This window comes from Astatotilapia calliptera, chromosome 3 (genome assembly GCF_900246225.1).
Source record: "Astatotilapia calliptera chromosome 3, fAstCal1.2, whole genome shotgun sequence".
NCBI classification, from domain to species: Eukaryota; Metazoa; Chordata; class Actinopteri; order Cichliformes; family Cichlidae; genus Astatotilapia; species Astatotilapia calliptera.
In genome coordinates, this window is record NC_039304.1 from 6313955 (window position 1) to 6339443 (window position 25489).

Genomic DNA, 25489 nt, shown 5'->3' on the forward strand with positions numbered 1-25489 from the left:
GTTTACCATAAAAGAGAATTTAAGGGTCGCATGTTGCTGACATAGTGCTTTATCTGACTACTAGTGAGTACAATAAAAAGAACTGAAGTATTTTATGGCAGTACATTTGCAAGACTTGCAGAATGTGTATCACTTTATGTGTCTGATTTCATGACTGTGACAGTTCTTGTGTTTCTACAACACTGCTGCTAGTTGGCTGCAATTCTGAGCTGACAGAGGAACTGACTGGAGGACAGGAAGTGCTGAGTCTTTTCCTGGGATGTTGACGAGGAAAAAAAACTCAAGTCAAACCCACGTGCAAGCAAACAGAGAGAAAAAGTTGATGGAAAATGTTTGGAATAAATGTGTTCATCTCCAAAAAATGCTTTGGGGTAGAGGTAGGGGACAAAGCAAAGAGTGATTTAATAATATCATGTGACTCAGCTGCTCACTGGGTGATTATTAACGTGAAGTCTACGCAATTTAATTTTAAGGAAAAACTGTGCAACCTTTCCATGTTCAAGCACAGACACGTAACTGAATTGTTCTGGTTATTGGTGTGCAGATAAACAAGTGGCAGCATTTATAATAAAAGAAAAACTGAAATAAAGCGACAGCTTTTCACTACTATGTACGTCAGTGTAGAGCTCACCGAACCAACACAGGAAATAATCCACATTTAACGTCATAATAAAAGTTGCTTCGGTATAATCAGTATACTTTGTTAAATGTTGATTGAAAAATGTAATAATTTAATATACCGTTAATTAGGTTAAGTTAGGTTAGGTTATATATGACATTAAGTGAAAAAAGATTTTGTGATATATTTATAAATGTAAATAACAACAATATGAGAAAAGGGAAGTAAGCAAACAATGAAACAAAGATCTCCCTCTTTGCTTACATCAAGGTCAACATATTGTATCACCCATAAAACGCACCACAAACACATACACAAAAAACATTTGCACCTAATTCTACAGTAAAATCAGAAGGATTTATTTATTAGTAGTATTTATTTATATTGATTTATATTTATTAGTAGTAGTAATAGTATGTTAATTCGGACTCGTTCGTATTGACCTACAGGCTCACTAAGTCAAACTTTTGAAGACTTTTACTTTGAAAAGGAAAAGCGAGGCAGACCTCCGTGTCCCTCACTGGGAGTTTACCAGGTGCATCGTGCACAGGCATGTGATGCTGTGCTGCTGACTGGTCGCAGAGGACGTTGCGCAGCTGCCTTGGAAATGTCAGCCCGGTCGGAGCGGGATTCTTGGAGCCACAAGTACCGGAGACAGCTTTCCACTGACGTCCAGCAGTACCGGCATATGACGGAGATACTACACCGGCCGAGCGGAATGGGTAATGAGACAGATCCTTCTCATGCTGCTGTTCACTACAAATTAGCAGATGCGTTTTATATTGTTTTTTCCACAGTAATTGTGTGAAAGCCTGAAACTTAAAGACAAATTTTGTTTTGCTGTTTTCTGTTTATATAAGCAAATTATCTGTTGTAAAGCAGCTGACTGTGTGACTTACGTAAAAATATGTGTCTAACATCGTGTTCTGTTAAAAGTTCTTTGTTAAAGTTAAGTTCAGATACTCTTTGTCACTAAAAAAATTACATTTAGAAGTAAAAGTAGCGTTCTAATAAGAAAATTTCCTGCTGTAGCTGATTGTACATGAGATCATGAAATTGCAATAAGTCACACATTAACATATAAAAGCAGGATTTTACTGTTGGTTTAGGTACTTTTATTTTTAAGGATTTTGTGTCCAATCCAACGAGCTTGGAAAGCAAAGCGACTGGACTTGTTTAAGTTTCCTAAAGACGTCCAGTCACATGAAGCTTCAACCTCTCATCCCAGAAGCATCTTCAGTTCTAACAATAAATGGCAGAGCCCAGGTATTTAAGCCCTAGTGGGAGTTGTCCCTGAGGGTGTTGACTCACTACCGGTCATGTGCCTCGTCACACGAGCCAAGGTGTGAAAAAGGCTGTGGGTCATTATAAGCAGAGGTTTGATGAGTTTCTACCTGCTACATAAGGAATGACAGTGTTGTTCCATTTAAATGCATCTTCACCATTTCTTCAGGAAGCTTAAAGAAGTCCAGTCGCTTTCCCTTCCTCCTTAGACAACCAGAACCTGGATGACTGAGAACCTACACAGACATTTTGTGTCCAACTGCATTCAGTGGTTATTTTCGCTGATTACTTTTTCCACCAAAAATGGTTTAAATTGTGCTAAAAGAGTGGTGCTGTTGGCTAGTTGATTATTCAACTAATGTTTCATGTGCAGGAATGAACTGTTAGGTAGCTACATGTAGAACAAAACACCACATTTTAAACATGTTGTGTGCAAAAGTCCTAACCATAGCAACTAATAAAAATATGAATCCCCTCTCAGATGTATTATTGCAAAGAGTCACTGGATATTTGTAGAGTAATTTAGTAATTGAGTATTGTATTTAGTTGTATTCAGTTATTTCGAGACTTATTATGCAAACTTCAAGCATTTTATTAAATAAACAGTTGTTTGCTATTTCACAATATTATTCGATAGCTAAACATTTAATTACTTTGAGCAAACAACTTCAATTGTTCATTGAATATTGTTAGTTAAATATGAAGTTTAACAAATTAATTTTGCGTGACTGAACAAATAATCAGATAAATCCAACTGTAAAGGTCTTCTGTATTTTAGATATCATTTGCACATCTATAATTATGCTTTATCTTTCACAGGTTATTAACAAATGATTGTATAATGGTAAAATGTAAAAACACATAACACTTTATGTTTTTAGCAGTGCATGGTTTGTCTGGAGATGCTGTGAGTCTGAAGGGAACTCTGTCAGCGTATGAGGAAAACTTCCCAGTAGGTGAGTTTATCAATTCCAATTTAATGCTGTCAAACCATCTTTAACTAATGATATATATAATATATAAAATTGGTGATTGAATTATGAACATTCATTGAAATACTTGGAAATTCCACATTTCAAGAGCGTTACTAGAGACTATCACAACTATCACACGTTTTTTCCCCACAATTTTTCAGTGTTATGATGCAAGTCAAGTTACAGTAAGTACTTTCTTGACAGATGATTGGTTAACACTACAAGTAAACGTGAGTGTTAGTGAACGTGAAAATGCTGTATCAGTGATGAAGTTGCTTATCTATGATGTGATCAAAGTAGAGCTGAATCAGAGTAGTTTACTATTCTTATACTGGTTAGTAGGTATTCTATCTTCTTAAGAACTACTAGAATAACTCGCACGTTAATGGCTTTTTTTTAATATCACATCATCACTGCATTGTCAATGACGTTTTCCCCTCCTGTAAGAATTCCACTTGGGAGTAAGGCTCACCTATCTATTGTTTCATTCAGCAAACTCTGAGATTTGGAGCTGAGAATGCCTGTCTGGGTCAGGTGTAGCTCATATGGTCATTACAAAATAGCCAATAACAGGTACTAGAGGCTAGACAGCCTTGGTAAAGGTCCTGGTAAAACCTTGATGCACAGTCACATTGCTAATAGGTAAACAGTGGCTGACTATATACAAAATTCCCTGCTCACCCCTGCAGGGGACATTTTATCCTTCAAGCTCGCGTCCTCTTACAGAGCCCTGGGAGTTTGAGGGTCCAGCGCAGTTTCTTAGCTCTTCCTAGGACTGCACTCTTCTGGACAGATATCTCCGATGTTGTTCCTGGGATTTTCTTGAGCCACTCGCCTAGCTTGGGGGTCACTACACCTAGTGCTCCGATTACCACTGGGTCCATGTTTACCTTCACCCTCCACATCTTCTCGAGCTCTTCTCTGAGCCCTTGGTACTTCTCCAGCTTCTTGTGTTCCTTCTTCCTGATTTTTTTGTCATTTGGTATCACTGCGTCTATCACTACAGCTGTCTTCTTCTGTTTGTCTACCACTACTATGTCCAGTTGTTTAGCCACCATTTTGGCCGTCTGTATCTGGAAGTCCCACAGGATCTTACCTCGGCCATTCTCGACCACCCTACTGTCCCGATTTGACCTTGAGACTACCAGGCCTTATTCGGCACACATGTTTCTGTTTCTGTGCGTCTTGCACCCTGCTGTTATGTGATGTATTATCTCAGAGCATCTTTACACAGCCTGCACCTGGGGTCTTGCCTGGTGTGATAGACCCCAGCCTCTATGGATCTTGTACTCAGAGCTTGTTCTTGTGCTGCCATGATTAGTGCCTCTGTGCTGTCTTTCAGTCCAGCTTTGTCCAGCCACTGGTAGGATTTCGGATGTCAGCCACTTCCTTTATCTGCCGGTGCTACATACTGTGCAGGGGCCTGTCCTTTCACGATGGTACCTCCTTTTGCTCCTCTTTATTGGGTTTCTGCTGCTTGAGGCATTCACTGAGCATGCAGCTGTCCATGGCCATCTTCCTGAGGTACTCGTGTGATCGATGTCTCGTTCACTCTTGGCATACAGCTTGATGTCCATGTACAGGATTGTTCCATTTCATAGTCGGTAACCATAGCCACTCTTTTCAATGATCTCACTGAGGGGGTTCAGGCCAATCCAGAACAGTAGTGGGGACAGGGCATCTCCTTGATAGATCCTGTGCGATGGGCTTGAAGTTGGTCTCTAATGTCCATCCCCATCGACTTCCTGATGAAGGCTTTTAAGGTCCTGTTATTCTTGGACAATTCTAGGCATTCCAGTATCCAGGTGTGGGCCATTGAGTCATGAGCCTTCTTGTAATCAATCCAGGCAGTGCACAGGTTGGTCAGCCTAGTCTTACAGTCTTGCTCTGTCTATCAGTACCTGGTGTTTCGGTTCTCTGGTATTCCTGCCAATTCTTTTCTCTTCCCTGCTTACGTATTGAGCCATGTGCCTGTTTTTCTTAACCTGCCTGACAGGAACTTCCACGTGATACTGAGGCAGGTTATTGGCCGGTAGTTGGATGGGACCGGTTATTTCTGGAGTTCCCTGGGGATCAGGAATCTTGGACCTTTGGTTAGCCATTCTGGGTGTCTCTCATTGACTACCAGCTGGATATCTGCCACTATGATGGTTACTGGATCCTGTTCAAGGAGGTTGCTGTGGTCTGCTCTTAGATCCACTAGCCACTGAGCATTGTTATTATGGTTTGCATCCTTCTCCCATATGCTTTTCCAGTGCTGCTCCGTCTCCAGCCTTGGTGGTGCTGTTCTCATATTGTTCCCTACTGAGAGTACACCTTGGATGGTTCTGTGCAGAATAGATGGTTTATTTTCCTGCCTTCTACTTCTCTGTGTATACCTCTTCAAGCAGCTGTCCAAGGCTGGTAGTCTTTGCCTGGGTGTCTTCAAGGCCTCAGGCATAGACAGCTTTCTGTGCTTCTTAGGCACCTTTCTGCAACTCCATTAGTTGTGCTACCTTGGTCTTGGCCTCTAGTCTCTTTCTCCATGGTGGGTACTGCTCCTTGTGGCTGTTCATCTTATAGTCATCTCACTGATCACTGCTGCCATGGTGTTCTGATCTTGGTAAGCGGCTACGGAGGGTCCAGGTTTCAAGTTTCCCCATGATCCTATTATGTACCTTGTCAATCTCTAGCTGTGAGAGCAATTCCTTCTTCTGAATGTTTGAACACTGAGCTACTAGTTGTTTTGCTGTCAGTCTGGAGAAAGTTGCACACCAAAAATAGTGATGTTTATAGAAGTTCTTTGAACCATTGTCAGATGCTGGGATTGCAAGGGTTATCATGTCAGAACACGCTATGGTCTCATGAAGTCTATTTTAGATGAGTTAGGAGTCAGTGTTTTTTTTAATGCATGATAAAACATTTTAGGAGGAAGACAAATCACCCTAACAAATCATATTGCTTTTAGTGGTACTTTGATCCTGGAGTATTACAGGAAATAATCTAACCTGTAAAACTGAAGTGACCTCAGTAGAAAATTATGAAACATTTTAAAGTGGTTTATACCTTGAACCCACAAGTTCCTCTTCAGTCACTTATTAAACTGTGAGAGAGACACTCAGTTTCATCATTAGCTCATCATTGGATGATTTTATTTACAGTGAACTCACTGGCAGTTTGTATTTTAACCCATGTGAGTTGATCTTCTATTGATCTTCTATTGTTATAGAGGCTTAATAGAGGTTTTGGCCATACCAGATCAAAGGTAACCAAGAGCACTCATTTTATGAGATCTCCTTGGGTTCAGTTTTGGAATTTGGCCGGAATCCTATTTGTAGGTTGAAGCCTATATGGAAACAGTTTATATGGAAATGATTGCGCCTCCCTTCGCTTTTCGAGAAAGCTCTGTATTGCAGTTGAAAGCCTGGTAGATATAGTGAGCTGTTGGGGACATGTTCACCCAGCCAGATATCATTGAGGCACAGGGCTGAACATTCGCTGGGTGAAATGAAAGAAGCATGGACCGGCCAATGTACGATCGGAAGGAGTTTAAGTTTCTCATCAGCATCTCCTAATCCTGTTGAGAGCTGCTCCAACTAATAGTTTTGCAGAATTCTCCAGATGGATGAAAGACAGGGTAAAGTTTTATTTAAAAACAAACAAAACAACCTGATTACTTTGTTGATGTGTGTGTGAACAGGAAGGAAGAGCTGAAAACTGAACAGATAAACACAAGCAGGAAAAGTAGCACTGAGCAGTATTCAGGCTGCTATCAGCTGCACCATCTTGAATATGGAGATTATTAATGACTTTCATTTATAACACTGTATTTTCCTAATTATTCATTCTGTGCCGTTTACTCTTGTTTTTATGCATGGTTGAAAACATGTTGTATGGTTATATCTTTAATAGACACCACACAGCCATATATGTAAATTCAAGGAGGCATAAACTCATTTAATAAAATATGAAATAATTGGTCAACAGATACATTTTTTTAGCTGATTTCATTTTCATTATAATCTGTGTTGTCCAGTCAGGACAGGAAAGCTATGAAATCAGCACATTAGAGTTGATTCACTCATAGTCTTGTCTGTCACGTCTATATTAAGTGTGTGTTGTGTGTTTAGCTCTTCCTGTACTGCTGGATGTGGTCAGGGGTCCAGACCATCTTCCTGCAGATGAAAAGTCACAGGAAATGCTGCGAGGGAAACTGTGCATGCTGGAGGCTGACAGCTCCGAGGTCAATACCCTATTTAAGGTATAACTCCTGACTCATAACACACAGACACACACAAAAGCCTTCTATTGAGTATTTTAGTCCATTATATATGTGCTCCAACACAAAGTTCCTCCATGAATTGATAACAATGCAATAAATATCTTCTCCTTAGTTTGTTTTTTGTGTATTGAAAACTTAAAAGTGAGTGAAGTATCCCAGGAAGGCAACCGTCTTCTGGCCTGCCCATCACAGAAGCTATAAGGTGCTGAACATGGAGAACATTGTTGGCCATTACACAGCTTACAGTGTGGAGAAAAAATGTCTTCTTTGTACTTTTTGGGGGGAGGAGGGAGCAGTGAACGAGTACCTGAAGTGCTCATGGATCTCCATGAGCCTCATGGTAGGCACTGTTCCTAAGTTGATTTCTGTTTCCTTCCTCGTGGAGTGTGGAATGTACGGCTTGACGTAGCAGCAGGGGTGGCAGTACTTTGTCTCTAAGGAGCTGCCAACTGATAAACCTTTTGGTCAAAGAGGTTATGAAATGTTGAATTTTACCTGAGGGGGTCGCTCCTTTAGTTTAGGTTGAAACTCTACCCCTGAGGTTTCAGTGAGCCCCAAAACCTCACTACTGATATTCTGTGGTGAAACATTTTATCCTAATCAAGTGATGTGTGGCTGCAACAGTTCCCAGTGTAGAATTCAGCAGGGATTGGCTTTTGAGGCCGCCGACACTTTGCGAGCTCAGCTCCAGGATTCTGTGGGAATTCCATGGAAATGGCCGGAGACGGTCTGCCAGTGATGCCTGTGCATGCTTGACACCCACACCGTTCATGTTTCAGAGGGAATATTCTTACTGACCACCTAAAGTGCTTTAGATTAAAGCTTTCACATTTAAACATATGTTCGTACAGTACTTTATTAACTCCATCTGAAATGCCAGCAGCACTGCAGTATGTATAGTATAATAGTATAGTATAACAGCTGTTTTTACTTCAGGGGCCACAATCGGCCTGCAAAGAGAGAGACGGTTTTGTTAAATATGAAAGGGGGCAAACATTTTTGGTATTGAAACTATATTTTCTGTAGATTTATGGCTTTTCCTATTCATAACCCCCCCCCCCCCCCCCCCCCACCACCGTCATTCAATGAGCTAACATAACTTTTTCTGTAATTTTACTCATCTGTTTATTACAATGTAAGCCCACAGACTTGTGCTAACATATTTGTCCATCTTCATATTTCTTTAATACAGTGGCTTTCAGAAGTATCCGGCCACATTTTGTCACATTACAGCCACAAACATGAATCAATTTTATTGGAATTCCAGGTGAAAGACCAACACAAAGTGGTGAACACGTGAGAAGTGGAACGAAAATCAGACATAATTCCAAACATTTTTTACAAATAAATAACTGTTTATCAAAAGTAAACGTAATTATTCAACAGAAAATTGTCCCCATTGCTGTTAAATAGATTAATATTGAACTCATTTTAAATACTTTATATTCTGCTCATTGTGCAGCCTCGTATTCTATAAAGCATGTGTTTGTGATACAAATGTAAAAAATGATTTTTCATTTAAGTGGCGATTGAGGAGGAAAAGCTGAGAGTGGCCATGTGAGGAGGTTTCAGACAAACTGATCAGGAGTTGAACCCTCTAAAGCGTACCCTGTCACTGGTGTCAGACAGATGTTTCACAACATCTTTTAAACATCTGTAACTCCTCAACCTTTTTAATTGAAAGAGTTCAAACACTTCCTGACAGCTCTGCCGTGATATTAGGGTCACTACAGTGATCCTAGGCTCTGTGTCGCAGCGCCCCGGTGAAAACAAAGGTTGGTTGAGAGAAGAGTGAGTGAGTGTTATGGACCTCCACAGAAAACAGACATTTGTGTTCTTTTCACTGTGTTGTGTTTTGATGTCATTTGTGTGCACTGGCAGCCATGTGATTGTGGTCAGTGAGCAACCTGCCACTGTTTGAATTATTCGAGACACGTTTTGGGCAGATCATCATCATATATGTTTTCTGCTGGTTTTGTTTATTTTTAAATACTTATTCTGAAGTTTGCTTATCTTCATGTGGTGTTGCTCACTCTCTGTCTCATACTTGAAAAACATCTGGAAAGTGGTGGTCTTTAGAGTTTTTATGGCTGGAGCTGTGAAACATTATTGGACCACGTTTCAGTTAAATATTAACTCTTCTCTTCTTGTTGTGCTGCCACAGCTCATTTTTCTGCTGTACTTCCTGTAACTGCTGTAAAACTGTAAAATGCGTTTTACTGAGACATGAAAAGTGGCTGTCAAAACCTTCAGTTTGATGTTTAAATGACATTCATTATGTGTCAGTTTGTTAAATGTGAGCATCAAATGATAATTGGATCAGATGGACAGTTAAGAAACTTCAGTATCAACACTGTTTTCTGTTTTCTTCAGGAGCTGTCCGCCCATCTCATCTCCATCAACAGTGAAAGAAAAGCCATTTATGTGATGTTCACAACGTTTGAAGACATATGGAAGTTCACCACATATTACAAAATAGGTATGGAGTACACTGTAGCGTGGCTCCGCCTGAGCTGTACCTGTAGCTGCACCTGTAGCTCAGAAGGTAGAGCAGGTCATCTACTGATCGGAAGGTTGGCGGTTCGATTCCTGGCTTCTCCTAGTCTGCATGCCTTGGGCAAGATACTAATACCAAATTGCTCTCCGATGCATCCATCAGAGTGTGAATGTTAGAAAACAGAAAAAAAAAATGTGCTGGTGTGATTGGGTGAATGCACAAAGTTGTGTGAAGCGCTCAGAAGAGTAGCAAAGCATTATATTAGAACCAGGTGGAAGTATATGTGATGTCATCTAAGGAGCTTGGAAAGAAAAAGTAGAATTGAGCTGAGAGATCTATCGCTTTATCACCTCTTCAGGTTTTAAATCTTGTTCATAAAAGTAACTAAGTAATTAATTACTTTTGAAAATATGTAATCAGTAAAATAACGGGATTACTTTTTGGGGGAAGTAATCAGTAATTAGTTACTGATTACTTTTTTCAAGTAACTTGACCAACACTGCTAATGACAATTGAAGTTGTATAACTGGAGACAGACTATGTTCTGTGTGGAGTCGAGTGTGAGGGACTCTGTTTGGAGGCTATAGCTTGGACAGTGAGCCCAAGAACACCAGCAAATCTACAACAGAATGACTGAAGAAGGAAAAAAACGAGGTGTTGTACTGGCCCAGTCAAATCCAAACCTCAATCCAACTAAAATACTGTGACAAGAAGTTAAGAGAGCTGGACATAAACAAACGCCTGTTAACCTCAATAAACAGACAAAAGATGATGTAGATGTTGTAGAGATGAGGATAAAAGTCCTCCTTTTAAATTAATACATAAACTTCAAGTTATTGTTGCTAAAGGTGTTGGATTAGTGGAGTGTATTTGGTTGTTCCACACTGCTCTGGCATTTTGTCTTAGTTCTTGTTAATAAATAATGACACAGTGTAAAATGTCATGTTTTGTGGTACATCTTATCCAAATACCTCACACTGCCTTCTGTGAACATCCTCCTCTCCTCCAGGTTTCCTGCGCCATTGCATGGAGAACCTACTGCTAGAGCAGACGTTCTGGCTCAGTTCTTTGAAGGATGACTTTGCTATTGAGGTGACCATTCAGGAGGAAACACTTAACCTTTTCTACAGAGGCATCCTCCTACAAGAAGGTTGGCACTAAAATATCATTTTAGAAGGTGATTAGACATGATATCAGGAAACTGTAAATTAGTAACAAAGGTGTGCATTTACCTGGTAAAATCTTAGATGAGTGAAAGGATAAGTTAACTATTTAAATGAGTTACATATGTTTATATGCTGATAATTCCAATTCACACCAAACGCAACATCATTTTATATGCAGGCATTGAGAAAACACAAATCCTCCCACTCAAATGCCATGTTGTGTAGTGAATTTAAAGGACTGATATAAACTTGTTCTGAGAAATAATTTCACAAGCAGCCTGACTGAGGTCCATTTATTTAAAGGACCAGCCACACCTGTATCATTCCTATACCAAACAGTATAGGAACCCATGATACTGCTTTTTTTTGGGGGGGGGGCAATTTAGTCATGGGTCCGCTTATTTAATTTATGGCCAGATCGTACTGTCATAGCTGAGGAGATCAGGTGGGCTCAGGAGGCCAGTTTGGAAGATCAAGCTCAGTGTGTTTATTTACAGTTAATGTTCAGCAATAAATGCAGGTGAGTGAATATTAGTCAGCTGATCTCAAAGCTCCAGCTCAGGCTGTTGCAGTTTTCCACGACAAAATGTTTTCTCTCTCTCTTTCCCTCTCTGTTGGACATTTCTAGCCCTCAGAATGTAGACAACAGCAGGAGCCAGTCAGTTTGTGCAATAATGTCACTAAGAGCTTTTTGTATTTTTAATGTCATTAATGTCCTTATGACCTCCAGCTTGGCTGGGGAAGGCATTCCTCCAGACTAGCTGGAGGGCTCTGAGTATCCCAGCCACCAGGAGGTCTGGGCTGCCCCCAGTTTTTTAATTTTTTTAATACATGTGTACGGAGTTGCTGTTTTACTGTCATTATATAAGTAAACTTAGCCTGGTCACTCTCTTTGTTGTTAGGTTCATTGTTTGCCAGTTGCAGTGCTAGCCAGATGTTTGACAGTTCAACCTCTGGAGGAGACCTGTACTTGGAGCAGGGAGACATAGCCCAGTTCGAGCCTCCCTTCCTAGGCTCAGGGTGGACTGTTCTCTGTCTGGCTGATGGAGCGCGGGGCACTGCACCTAGACCTGCTCTGGAGCCAGTCATCCCTTTCCATCAGTGAGTTACAGCCACATAAAGGCCCGTGTGGACCTTAAGCAGTCTCATAGTAACTTTGATGTGAACATGAAGCACCGTAAATGAGGTCAGATAATCCCATCTGTCCACAGGTGGTTTCTCAAATCTTGTGCAGAAAGCATTTTAATAGGTGATGGTAAATCTACCTGTGACTTCCCTCTGCACTTTGGTAAGTGTTTGCATTATGTTAACTTCAGTTACTTTCATTTATCTCATATAATCATTTCCAGTCTAGCCTTGAGGTCACTGTGCTAGGACTAGGGCTACAACTAGAGCCTGGCTCACAGTATCGCCTCCAATTCATCCCAAAGGTGTTCTGTTGGATGGAGGTCAGGACTCTGTGCAGGCCGTCAAGTTCTTCCACACCATTTATGGAGCATGCTTTGTGCACTGGTGCAGTCATTTTGAAACAGGAACGGCCATCTGCAAACTGTTCCCACAAAGTTGGGAGCATGAAATTGTCCAAAATGTCTCGGTATGCTGAGCACCCCCAGACAATAATTCCCCCCCCCCCCTTACCCAGCTTTACACAAAGCAGTCAGGTGGCATGCTTAACACTTTGTATGTATTGGGTTTGGTGATGTGACAGTTGGCCACACATACACCACGTATACCATTGATTACATTTGGGCAAATATGCATTAGTAAAGTTGATTTTCCAGTTTTCAGAGATACTTATTGCTACAGAAACCTCTCTCACAGTTTGGGACTATCTTCATGCAGTGTCTCCTATGTTTAGCCAGAGGAACCTGTCTAGCTAAAAAGGAGTATGATGCTGAGGGCCCGGACGAGCTGAGTGTGTCACCTGGTGATCCCATCACGATTGTGGGATTTTTGGTGCCTTGTTTTGATTGGTTCATGGGGAAGAAGGAAGCAACAGGAGAAATAGGTCTGGTCAGGACAAGCTTGGTAAAACCGTCCACTGACGCTTACGAGTGAGTGTAACAGCCGATACAGTATACAGTTATATTGTATTACACCATTTTAGGTTGAGATGATGACAGTGTGTACCTGTTTTCTTCTCTGTCACCACTCCAGCTCTGCAGAGATTTTTTTAGATGAAGAGGATTGGATTTTCTCGAGTCCGCAAGAGGAAAAAGTCATCGAACAATCCATTGCCATATTGAAGAAAAAATCTCATAATGATATTGGGCATAATTACAAACTAGGTGAGAAGGAAAAGGAAAACGGCTTACTGATACCTACCGATGCTCATAGTACATATGCTTACATACCAGTTAAATAAAATCTTTGCTGTAAATACCATATTTTGGTTTAGCAAGCTAGCTAGTGATTGTTGGATGACTAATAATAAAGACTGTGCAAGTAGTATTTTATCTGTATGTCAGCAAGATTATGGAAAAAAGACCAGCCAGGAGCAGCTGTAACATGGGAAGAGAAGAAAAAAGTATTAAACGATGGAGCAGATCTAGGTCACCAAATTGCAAGATAGGAAAGTTATAAGATATTACAATTGGTTGTGTCTGAGACATTTTGACACAAATAGATGAACTCAGCCCAACAACAGGTTGTTTAGTGTGCCAAAGTTTGTGGCAAGAATAAAAACCTGACAAAGAACCGCCATCCAAGTCCAACACGAAGACCTGTAAGTGCTGCTGTCAGCATTGCTTAACTTCCATTGATGAGTTCATGGAGGCAAAATCTACAAGCATAATGAGGTGTTATATGAATTAGGGACATGAAAAATTGCAATCCTCCAAATGATTACTTACTTATTAAATGTAAATTTTTGACGTGTTGGTGGCATTTGAGGAAAAGTCTAAAAACATTACGTACCAACCAGCCTGCTAACATCTGTGCCATCTGTGAAATCTTGCTGCTAGCATGACTAAAATAATTCAGATCACTGTAAACTGCCACTGCTGTGGTTATGGTTGTGTTTGATTAAATATACAAAAACTGTTGCCATGTTGTCACAGATGAAAGAAACCTGTGTCTGGTGTCCTTTGCTTTACTGTGACAAAGTTACACTCTTTTTGCCTTTATAGGCTATTGCGCGCAAGGATTCCAGTTAGATCACCGTGCATATAATAATTTTATGGCATTTCTTTGTGTCTATGAATTTCAAGACTTTTGTGGCCACAGTCCAACTTCTCGCTTGTTTTGGATGCATGCAGTTCTCTGTCGCTACCGTTTTGTATAAATAAAGGTTCAAAGACAAGTATAAAGTACATTTGTGTATATAATTTGCACCAAGTTTTGTTTCTGAGCATTTATTTACCAGTTACTGAGGATTTTGTTGTTTACACATTCACTTTCTCATAATGGCTGTTGTTCAATCTTAGATATGGTCACTTATCAGGATTCTGAGAAAAAAACATCACGTAAGTATGACATTAGCATTTCTTTACTAACTGGCCTCCTGTGCATGCCATCATTATTGTCTCTCTCATTATTCTTTTGCAGCCAGCTTTTCAAGAAAAGTTGAGTCTGAACAGAAAGAGTTCAAGACAAACATTCACAGGTTTCTTGATCAAGACAAACAGTCGACCCCTCATTACACCGTAACCAAGAGGGAGACTCTAGAGGAATCGGGCCTGGCTGCGGAGGCAAAAAGCCCCAAACTTCCCTCTTTCGTGGTGCAACCAGTTGAAGGGAACAAGAACACATTGATTCCACTCTTATCTTTTTTGGACGGCCGAGACTACAAAGTAGAGTTTGGCATTCTGTATGGACTGAGTTCTGAAAAACTGGCCTCCTCCACTTTCACTGGTCACTGTGATGAGGATGAACTGATTTCCTTTCTGGGTGTTGCCAGGGAGACAGCCAGGAAGAAACACCTTTTCTGGTCACAAACTCGTTTATGCTTCCTGTTGGGGAAGCTCTGTGTGGGTAGGTCAAAGTTCAATCAAGCCCAGGTTTATTTTGAGGAAACTCTCAGTGTCCCAAGAGAAGGCTTCACAGACCTCAGGCTGTTGGCCAGCATCTTCTCCAACCTTGCTGCAACATATCTTTTGCAGAAAAATACAGAAAGTTTCTTTGCTGTGACAGAACGACTTGTTGCCTTACTAATAGGAATCCCAGATTGTCTGAAAAGCTTAGAGGACAACTCTTCTCTTAAATACATGCTCAAGAAAGCTATCCTCTCTCACAACAAAATGGCAGAAGCCCGGGCTTGTCTGCTGTTGGCAAAGCACCACTGGACTTCTGCTATGGGAGCTCAAGTTGTTCCTTATCTGGAAAGGCTACTCATTCTTTGTGATGAAGCTCAAAGACCATGGAGGATCTCTCCCAGTCATGGATATCTGGCACTGGGAAAGCTTTACAGTGAACTTCACCGTCCCCACCTCAGTGCCAGTTCAGTCAGGAGAGCTTCTCTGCTGCCCTCTGCCACGCTCTCTGACTGTCTTGGCAGTATGGTATTACTTTTGGACACTGTCGCTGAACAAGAAACCCCCGTTCCACCTCAGATGGCTCCATATTTGCACAAAGCTCTCACTTTTCCAAAGCTCCAAAGTAGAGAGAGAAACCATTACCAAATTTTGAGCCACCAGCTCACTGTTTGTCTTTGCCAACTCTATTGCAAACACAAGATGACGGGACATGCGATTTGCCATATGCAGGCTCTCATCAACAACAGTCCTTCGAGGCAAGTTTGCGTCTCTGTTTCAGAAAGAAAAGGTTTTCTCATCTGGCTGGCGTGGCTTTACATTGACAACAGTCAGCCTGCAGTTGCTTTGGACATACTGGAATCAATCCTGGCTTCGATTCCAGAGCACTGCACAACTCCTCAGGAAGGTGAGGGGGTTTCTATAAATCGCATTAAAAATTTAAAGTGTTTTTTAGTTTTCACCCAAATTTGCACAGATGCCCTTCAGGCTGAGCCTCACAAAAGTTTAAGATTTGCTTCTACAAATATGTCCTTTACAGCAAGTTCACTGTAAAGCTGATAAACAGGAAGTGATATCATATTTTATTTGCTTTTTATATTCTTGATCCCAGATCTGTATGGACCGTCTCTTCCTGAGTTTTCATTTCTAAAATGTGTCATTTGACCTTAAGAGACTGGAATAAGCAAAGCTGTGTGTGCTGAGCTGTTTAGCTTTTTCATTTTGTCTTCAAACTATACTTTGTTTTAAAAACTGCAGCTCATATTTCAAAGTTGTAATCTGCTGTTTCACACTCTTAAATGTAGTTATAAACCAAGGTCTACCTCAAAGGCAGATAACACACAACAAGTAGTTAAACTTCAGGAATGTCTAAAGACATAAAGACCTGGACGAGCTCTAATTTCCTGCTTCAAAATTCAGATCAAACTGAGGTTTTTGTACTAAAAATATCTGAAACATGTCTAACCAGATGCTTACTCGGGATGTTGTCACGTTGGCCTCCAGTAACAGTAAGAATTTTGGAGTCATTTTCGACCAGGATTTGTCCGTTAATTCATGTATTAAATATGTATAACTTTCTTCCATTTGTGCAACATCTCTAAAGTTAGAAACATCCTGTCTCAGAGTGATGCTGATAAATTAGTTCATGCTTTCATTACTTCCAGACTGCTCTACTGTAATTCATTATTATCAGAATGTCCTAAAATTCCCTGAAAAGTTCATCTAAAATGACACCCTTTGTACTTCTGTTTAGTTAGAACTGGATCAGGTGACTCTGAATCCTTCCTTAGTAATTGGCTTAGGAGTGTTTCTGCTTCACACTCATGCATCACTCAGCATTTAATGATTAGTTATTATTAACCTCTGCCTCTCTTCCACGTCTTCATTCAGAGTTACATCAGAGTTTAACCACAGCTTTGCACATATAACTATTTTGGTATCTGGGATCTTGACTAACTCATTTTGTTATATATATTACATACAGCTGAAACTTTTAACTAAAGAAAGCGGTCACCTTTAGAAAGACTCAGACCTTCAACTGATTAATAAAACTATGTGGAGTGTACTGTAGGATAAAGATTTAGCAAACAGGCATTTCTTAAATGTTAAAGTAAATTTCTTTAATGCAATACAAAGGTGTGGTTCTCAACATGCGGGGCGTGGCACTTCGATGTATGGGTGATGTTCGGAGGGCAGCAGAGAGCTACCAGGCTGCTATTGACATCTGCCAAGAGTTTGAAGATATGCCAAACGGGGCCGTAGCTCAGGCCAATCTAGGTGAGCTAGAATATCCTACTGCGCATAAATGTTTCGTTCCAACTATGTTATGACTCTTTCTCATCTTCATAAAGGGTTGTTGTGTCTGAAGGCTGGAGCGAAAACACTAGCAGAGAGGCATCTGTGTGAGGCAGTTCAGCTTTTCTCTGAGCTCAGTGAAGAAAGCAATGTGGAAAACTTTATCCCCGTATTGATGGAGCTGGGAAAGTATTATGTGAAGCAACAGCAGCTGGACTATGGGAAAGGATGCTATGAGTGGGCTCTGCTTCTGGCAATCAATGCTAACTTGTTAGAGTGTAAGTATGAATGTCACATAACCATAGCAGTATCTTATATTCTGTGTTAAAACTGTCCTTCTTTCTCTCTGTCACTTCGCCAGACGAGCTCGGTGTAACACGATGTCTGTGTCGTCTGTATGAGTGTAAGATTCCAAACCAGGTTCAGTGGATAATCTACAGTCAGCACCAAGTCCAGCTGCTGAGACGCACCGGATACAGAGAACAGGAGGGAGAAGCACTGGAAGCAATCAGCCAGATCTACCTTTCTATTGGCACAGAACAGTACGTGCATGTAGACTTGCAGTATGACTGGAATATGACATTCACTTACCTTTTATGCAGCAAAGTGCAGTGTTCTGTGGTTTAGATCAGATCGGGACTGAAAGCTGAAGGCTCCGGCAGTTTGAGAGCGAAGTGCTCTATTGAGGTCTTTATGATAAGACGAGGCCTGATTATTCCAGACCTTCCATTTGAGGAGAAGAATTTTAAACACTCCTGTCATGTTACTTTCACAGTGCTAAATGTGTTTTGCCCAGTGCTGGTTTCGGATATTTTTGTTTAGCTTTTCCATTCTACAGAACTCAAAGGGATCTATACACATTATAATTTCACACCGCTTGCTCCTCTTTTATCCTTCAAGCTCGGGTCCTCTGCCAGAGGTCTGGGAGCTTGAGGGTACTGTGCAGTATCTTAGCCATTCCTAAGACTGCGCTCTTCTGGACAGAGATCTCTGATATCATTCCTGGAATCTGCTGGAGCCACTCACCTAGCTTAGGGGGTCACTGCCCCGAGTTCTCCGTTGACCACGGGGACCATGGTTGTCTTATTCTGCTTCTCCACCACTACTATATTTGGTTGGTTAGCCATCGCCAGTTTGTATGACTGTATGAGTTGGCTTGAAGTTAGCATCTAGTGTTGTTCGCCACATCCCCATTGAATTCCTGATGAAGGCTCTTGGTTGATCTTGTATAGTTCTACACATTCAAGGATCCATGTGTGAGGCATCCCATGACCAGACTTTCTTGTAGTCAATCCAGGTAGTGCACAGGTTGGTCAGTCTGATCTTACAATCTGCAACTATCTACCGGGAGCAGGACTGTCCAGCCTTCAGTTAGCCATTTTGGGTGTGTCTCATTCGTTAGCAACTGGTTCATTTGTGCTACCAAGCACTCATGGAGTACAGTTAGCTTCTTTAGCCAGTAGGCTTGTGTCATGTCAGGCTCTGATGCTGTCCAACTCTTCATGCTTGAGACTCTGTTTTGGATGTCTGCCACTGTGATGGTTACTGGATCCTGTTCAGGGAGGTTGCTGTGGTCTGCTATTAGCTACACTAGCCATTTAGCATTGTTATGTCTTGTTTCCTCCTTTCATGTGATCTTCCAGTGTTGCTCCATCTCCAGCCTTGGTGGGGCTGTTTTCATCATGTTCCCCTGCCATTTAGCGTATACTTAACCTGTGGTAGCTATAACTCAGGTGCTAGAGCAGGTCACCTACTAATCAGAAGGTTGCTGGTTTGTTTGCCGAATGCTCCAGTCTGCATGCCAAGTTGCTCAAGTTGCTCTCTGATGGATCCATCAGAATATGAATGCATGTGATTGTCAGATAGGAAGAGTATATAAAAATAGTTTTTTCCCACTGTCACGAAGTGTTTGCTCATAGGTGGCTGTATGATTGTGATGATTTTTTTCTAATATTGTAGGGTTTACCTTATAGTGTAAGGTGCTTTGAGGCAACTGCTGTTGTGAAGGGTAAATGAAATTGAATGGAATCAAATTAACACTGGGACCACTGTAGACCTTTAAAGTTATCTTTGAATTGTTTCAGGGCGTACCGAGCTGCTCTTGACTACACCAAGACCAGTCTGGGTATTTTCATTGACCTGGGCTGCAAGGAGAAGGAAGCATATGGCTGGCTACAAGCCGGGAAGATCTACCAGCTGCTGGGCCAGATTGAACTGGTGGACATTTATGTTCAGGTCTGATACCAGTGTTTTCATTTGTATTGTCTTAAACTTTTATTATTCTCAGAATTGCAAGTTTACATTGAAAACTATGTCAGCCATCATGAATATCTCTCAAATTCAATCCATCCATTCGTCTTCTTCCACTTATTCTGGGTCAGGTTATGGGGACAACAGCCAACTCCCCAGTCACTTCCTCCAGTTTATCAGGGACACACTGAGGCATCCCAGGCCAATAAAGAGATGTAATCTCACCAGTGTGTCCTGGGTCTGCGCAGAGTAGAAAAGTATTATAAAAGAATTACTCCACTTACCACAACTCTTAAGTCAGATAATCAGCAAAGAAAATGTGTGGATGAAAGAGCAGTCTTCACAATTTTAGCGATTTTGGCTTTGGCCAAAATGAAATTTGTTTATCATAAATCCTGAAATCCTGTATTTCTGGTGTTTTCAGGCAGCTCAGGATGTAGCTTTGAGCACAGGAGACACAAGCTTTATCTTGAAGCTTCTTGAAACTGCAGGAGACATTTTCTTCGACAGCTGCCGGGACAGGGACAAGGCTGTCCTCTTCTACAGGGTACTTTAGAATAATGTGATTTCAGTCATTCTTATGTAGGATTAGATTATTTATCCATGTTTGTTAAAACTTTTTCAGCATTATTGTGCTATGATGATATTACTGTAATTTCTCCAAAATTGGTGCAAACTAATAAAAGCTCAACACTGTAATTATCATAATTAAATGGCTGTATTTTTATGTTCATTGCATGTAGGACCGTGCTCTGCCAATCGCAGTGAAGAGCAACAGCATTCACAGTAGACTGAGGTTGTGCAATAAGCTCACTGAAGTGATGTTCTGTCTCAAGCTGTACGGGGAAGCAGTGGAGTTTGCTCACATTGCAGCTGACATCAGTAAGAGTCTGGGTAAGCAAAACAGCACACACCAAAGTCGTTTCCATCTTTTGTCTTTCATGAAGTGTGTCAGCACTGGACCAAAGTGTATTCTCTGTACTTTTCAAAACTATTGCTACTATAATTAAAAGCACTTTAAAGATGCAGCTTCACCCAGTCCCCTTTTTTCAGGCTCGTCAGGTGCTGATGCTGACTTAAAATATTCAGGTTTAGGAGTTGTTGGTAGTACCCAGTGTGTACCTGTACTGTCACTGATTGCTAACCTACATAACACAGAACATAAATTAACCATTTTTAAAAACCCTTTGGATAATAGGTGTGTTGTCAGGTGACTACATGCTGAACTATGGAAGCATTAATGGCATGTCGGAGCGGTAACATTAACAGTTTTACAAACTGTACATATGTAAGGGGCTTCCATTTGTCCTGCAGGTAACTTCGAATAGACACTCAACCAAGGGTTTCCTCAGCACACAATTATTGCTTACTAGTGTTTTCTGTTCCTGTCTATTGCCACTCAAAGCAAGAGTGTTAGTAGGTTATTTGCTAACTTTGTTTTGTAGCTTTTTTGTGGTGCTTTGTGCATCCACAAATCCCAGAGCCTGAATCCAGTTAAGCTGCTTTGCACTGCCCACAACAGTATCAGCTGTTATTTTAGATAAGCTGCCTTCAACGATTGCATTTTCCTTTTCAACATTAACTTGTTCTAAACATTAGTTTGTCTAGTATTTTCATTATCTCCTGTATGACCTGAGGCGCCTCAAGGTACTTTGAATTGTGAGATAAAGACGTTAAAATAATACAGAGAACATCCTAACAGTCAAACAAACATTTTCATTTTTAATGTAATTTACTTGGTGTTTGCAGTATTTTTTTCTTATTAATCTCTATTAATATAATGACGATAAAATTATAATGTCTTCTTTTGGTTTTAGTAATTTTGGGGTGTGTAATGACAAATTATAATAAATCATGACAGCTGTGAACAGCACGTATGATTAGACTCCAAAGTTTGCTCCTATGAAAACATATCACTGGCTTACATGCTGACATTAGGTCCTGTGCTAAAACCAAATGAACTGTGTACATGTAGGTGAGCGTCTGAATGAGCGAGTGGCGTGCCACCGTCTGGGCTCACTGTACCACTGTCTGAAACAGTGTGAACTGGCTGAGCACTATTACCTGAAGACCCTGACCCTCTGCCCAACACCTCTGCAGTTCGATGAGGAGCCACTGTATTATGTGAGGCTGTACCAAACACTGGGAGACATTATATTCACTGATCTGAAGGTAATGGACTGGGTCATAGATGTGGGTTGTTTTCTGTATTTTAAACAATAAAATGTGAATCTGATGAACATAGTGATCTGCGATATGCCTAAACTGAAATCCTGCCTCGACAGGACCCTTTTGATGCTGCTGGATACTACCACTTAGCTCTCGCTGCAGCCATGGATCTGGGCAACAAAAAGTCTCAGTTGCAGCTGTGCACCCAACTCGCCACCATCTACCACAACTTCATAATAGACCGGGAGCGCTCGCTCTTCTTTTATCAAAAGGCACGAGGATTTGCTGCAGAGCTGAACGCAAAGAGGATAAATATTTCACCAGGCCAGCAGTACAGCAGCGCACAATACAAGAATATAGGACAGTAGGAGGGACACTGCATGAAGACAGGAGATGCTATTTGTTGGTACAGAGTAGACATGAAGCAACGTTGCACACTGAAGCTGCTTTTCAAAGTTTCACAGTTTTGTTTTCCAACATGATGATAAAGTCAATAATTCCAGAGAAAAAACAGATTTTTTTCAGCAGTTTAAATAATAAAACGTCATAACTCTGAGCCACCGTTGCTGTAAGACGAGCGTGCCAGCGGCATAAACCAGGCATATACTGAAATTTTTTTATCATTGAAATGAAATACATAATGAAATATTTATTTAATATCGTTTGTTTTAGGTCACATAGAGGGATCTTTGTCTCAAACCTAATTAAGCTCTTTAATTCGATGTTTCTTTCTGAGACGCACCGTGTTTGATGCTGTTTGCTTCCCTGAAATCTGAATGCCTGTGGGTCTCTAACTTTATCTTTGTGTTTACTTCATATTTCATTTAAATAGACAACTGTGAACAGGTACGTCCTGACACGTGGAAACAGGGAAACACTGTTCACTCGTTTAAAATCGACAGCTGGTCACTAGTGAACATCCCAGGCTGGATCTTATTCATGTAACTTTCTTTTTTTTTTTTATTATTAGTTTTTCTGTTTTCACAAACAGTACATAATTACATAACATAATAAAGTGTACAATTCAGAACCAAAAATAAATAAATAAATAAACAAAACAAATAAACAAAACAAAAAAAACAGACTGATAACTAAGCACAGAACGACAGCTCAGTTCCATCTAAAAAATAAATAAATAAAGAGAAAATACAATACAGTACAATACCTGTGGTCCCAGTATTACGTTGCAGTTTGAACACTCAAGAGAATCCATGTAACATAATATTAGAAACATCAGATTCCACATAATTCAAGTATGGTTCCCACACCTTAAAGAAATGATCTGTTTTTGAGTGCAATACACATGTAAAGATATTCCAATGGCACTAGATCCAACACTACTCATTGCCAACCTAAATCCATTGGAGTATTATATTCTTCTTTGCCGCATAGGTGAGAACACAGTACAATCTCCTATTATTCTTGGATATTAATCGCCGGCTGGGGAGGCCCAGTATAAGAGACAGAGGGTCCATCTCCAATTCACAACCGAAAATCTTCTCCATTTGAGATAACACATTAGACCAATATTCTTGCAATTTCAAACATGACCAGAAGCTGTGAGTTAGGGTACCAATTTCTGTCTTGCATTTGAGGCACATGGGTGAAAGGGTAGGATTATACTGATGTCTGCGAAATATGGATATATGCATTCTGTGTATGATTTTTAACTATTGCTTTGGTACGATTACAAACTGAGATTGATTTGGCATAACTCCAGACATCTTTCCACTCTTCATCATCAATTGCTATACCTAACTCCTTTTCCCATGTGCCTTTAAGCCTCTGTGACATCACTGAAAGTACAGAATATAAAGCCTTATAAAATATCTTATTCATGTAACTTTCTAAAGTGCACTTGCTTACTACTTTGATGTGACTTTGATGGGAGAAATAATTATTCAATCCCCTGTTGAATTTTTATGAAATGAATAGTCCTTTACTTCTGTAGTCTAATAGTTCTTTATAATAATTTCAGTTTGATGGAGAGAGACAGAATCTCAAAAAACTCGGAAACATTACAGTTACTTGAAGTTGATTTAAAAATTAATTTGTGCGTTTTTGATCCCCTACAAGCCAGTTTGACCCCAGTGTAATCTGTGCACCACAGAGTCAGTCAATTACAAACACTCCTACTCTCAGTTTGTTATGTGTACACTGCATGAGTGTGTTATGGGATCAGCCGCCTCAAGGTCAGAGGTCAAGTTTTCTGAAAATAGTTTGAATGCAGTAAATGAGTTATATGAGTGACAAGTACGAACAGTTCTAAAGACGTTCTCGTATTTTTAACAATTACCGGATGATTCCCAAAGAGTTGGTGATCAAATATTGTTGGGTCCTGAAAAAAAACTGGATCAGTGGACAAAAGAAGTCACGAAGCTGAAACGGTACATCTGAAAGTTGTGACTTTCACCTGCAAAAGGTCACACACACACACAAAAAGCAACAGTATCTTGTATAGTATCAAAAACGGTAGCTTGTGTCATATGAAGCATGTCAGTTTGCCTCCTGTTTCTACAGGAGCAGAGCAACTGCCAGTACAGTCCTGAAAACCTGGAGGAGCCTCTGTTGTGGTTTGGGGCTGCCAGACAGAATTTTGTGTTGCGCTGTTCATTTTGTCTGCTGTATTTTTCTTTATGTAAGCTCTTAGTGGCAGCTGACTAGCTGGAGACCAAATGGTACTGACTATAAACTGGGATTGGAGCATAAGAGAAAGCATAAATGTACTGTCAGATATTATCTGTCATGCTGTACCATCTAGAAAACATCTTGTTGGCAACAGCTTCATTCTGTAGTTTGGAAATCATTCCTAACCAACGCAGTAAAATCATCGTTGAATAGACTGAAGTCATGGATTAGCCTTCCGAGAGTCTGGAATCTCAACATCGTTGAGGTAGTGTGGGATTATATGGACACCGACAGGAACAAAGGAGAGATTGTTGAAAGAGTCTGCAGATCATCTACCTCCTTTAAGATGCTTGGAAAGCTGTAGACCTGAAGACTATTTAAAGGAAGTACAACAAATGGCACTTAAGAGAGTGCCATTTGTTGTGTTGAAGAATAGAGATGGCCAGCAGAATTGTACAAACCCTGGTTTTGCCTCATGTACTGTTTTTCCATGTAAATTAGGTGCAGCTATTGATTAAACCTATTTCCCGTTTTCCTAGCAAAATATTAAAAAGTGACGATTGACCCAAGACTTTTGTATAGTGCTGGAAATAGCTGGGGGTTTTTTTGTAAATCATACAATTTTAAATTCTAAATCTTTTCAGTTTTTATTCTTTAAACATTTTAGTGTTTCAGGAGATCAATCCTGGATTTATTTTTTATTTGTTTGTTTGTTTGTTAACAATAATAAATCTTTTTGGATGTCAGAAAAACAACCTTCTGTCTTCTGAGTTGACACAAGGACAAAGTCATTAATATAAAAAACAGAAAAACCATTAATGCTTCTAATGATGTCAGTGACACACGTTGTGTAGTTTACATTATTGGCTCTAAGAAGACGGGAAAGAGCTTGGGTTTGGAAAAATGCTGTGGGTGGAGTTACAAACACAGTTTGTACGTCATGAATCAGTTACCCTGACCTTCCAATGACACCAGTCTGAAACATTCTGTGGAAGCTGGTTTCTGCTACTGGAAACAAAAGAGTAACTCCAAGAATAACTCAACATTTCAAGTTAACAAGTAGAAATTTAAGAAAAAAAATTGATGTTAAGTTAAAATTTTGAGTTAGTAAAATAAGTTAAAATTTCTAGTGAGCATTGCCAGTCTTGAATTACGTAATTTCTTCCGCTTCTGCTTCAAGAGTGACAAGGACATTACGTAACTTCACAGCACTTCCTGACTGCCAGGGCTAACTTGAAATTTCGAGTTCACTCGTCAGAGTTAAATGACTTATATGAGACTGTGAGACTTGGATCTGACAAAAGAAGCATTTGAGTTATTTAGGTGTAGGCTCTGTGACGAGCACTTCCTGCCTCAGTGAACACAGTTTTTTTAT

General features: G+C 40.3%; 1 protein-coding gene across 3 annotated transcripts; it reads left to right on the forward strand.

Annotated features, from left to right (window-relative positions):
- The first annotated feature begins 324 nt into the window (after positions 1-324).
- sh3tc1 (SH3 domain and tetratricopeptide repeats 1) lies at positions 325-24733 on the forward strand. Of its 3 annotated transcripts, none has more exons than XM_026160746.1 (20): positions 325-377; positions 1069-1341; positions 2785-2859; positions 6987-7117; positions 9512-9617; positions 10645-10785; positions 11704-11902; positions 12013-12089; positions 12660-12855; positions 12959-13089; positions 14227-14265; positions 14348-15679; positions 16909-17049; positions 17124-17345; positions 17429-17609; positions 19152-19302; positions 19742-19864; positions 20061-20211; positions 21293-21489; positions 21603-24733. In XM_026160746.1, the coding sequence occupies exons 1-20, from the start codon at positions 362-364 to the stop codon at positions 21852-21854; spliced, it is 4134 nt and encodes a 1377-aa protein (XP_026016531.1). In that variant the 5' UTR covers positions 325-361; the 3' UTR covers positions 21855-24733. The 3 variants fall into 3 exon arrangements, with proteins under 3 accessions (XP_026016531.1, XP_026016538.1, XP_026016545.1); XM_026160753.1 differs by having other exon boundaries at positions 2788-2859; XM_026160760.1 differs by lacking the exons at positions 11704-11902; positions 12013-12089.
- The last annotated feature ends 756 nt before the right edge of the window (positions 24734-25489 follow it).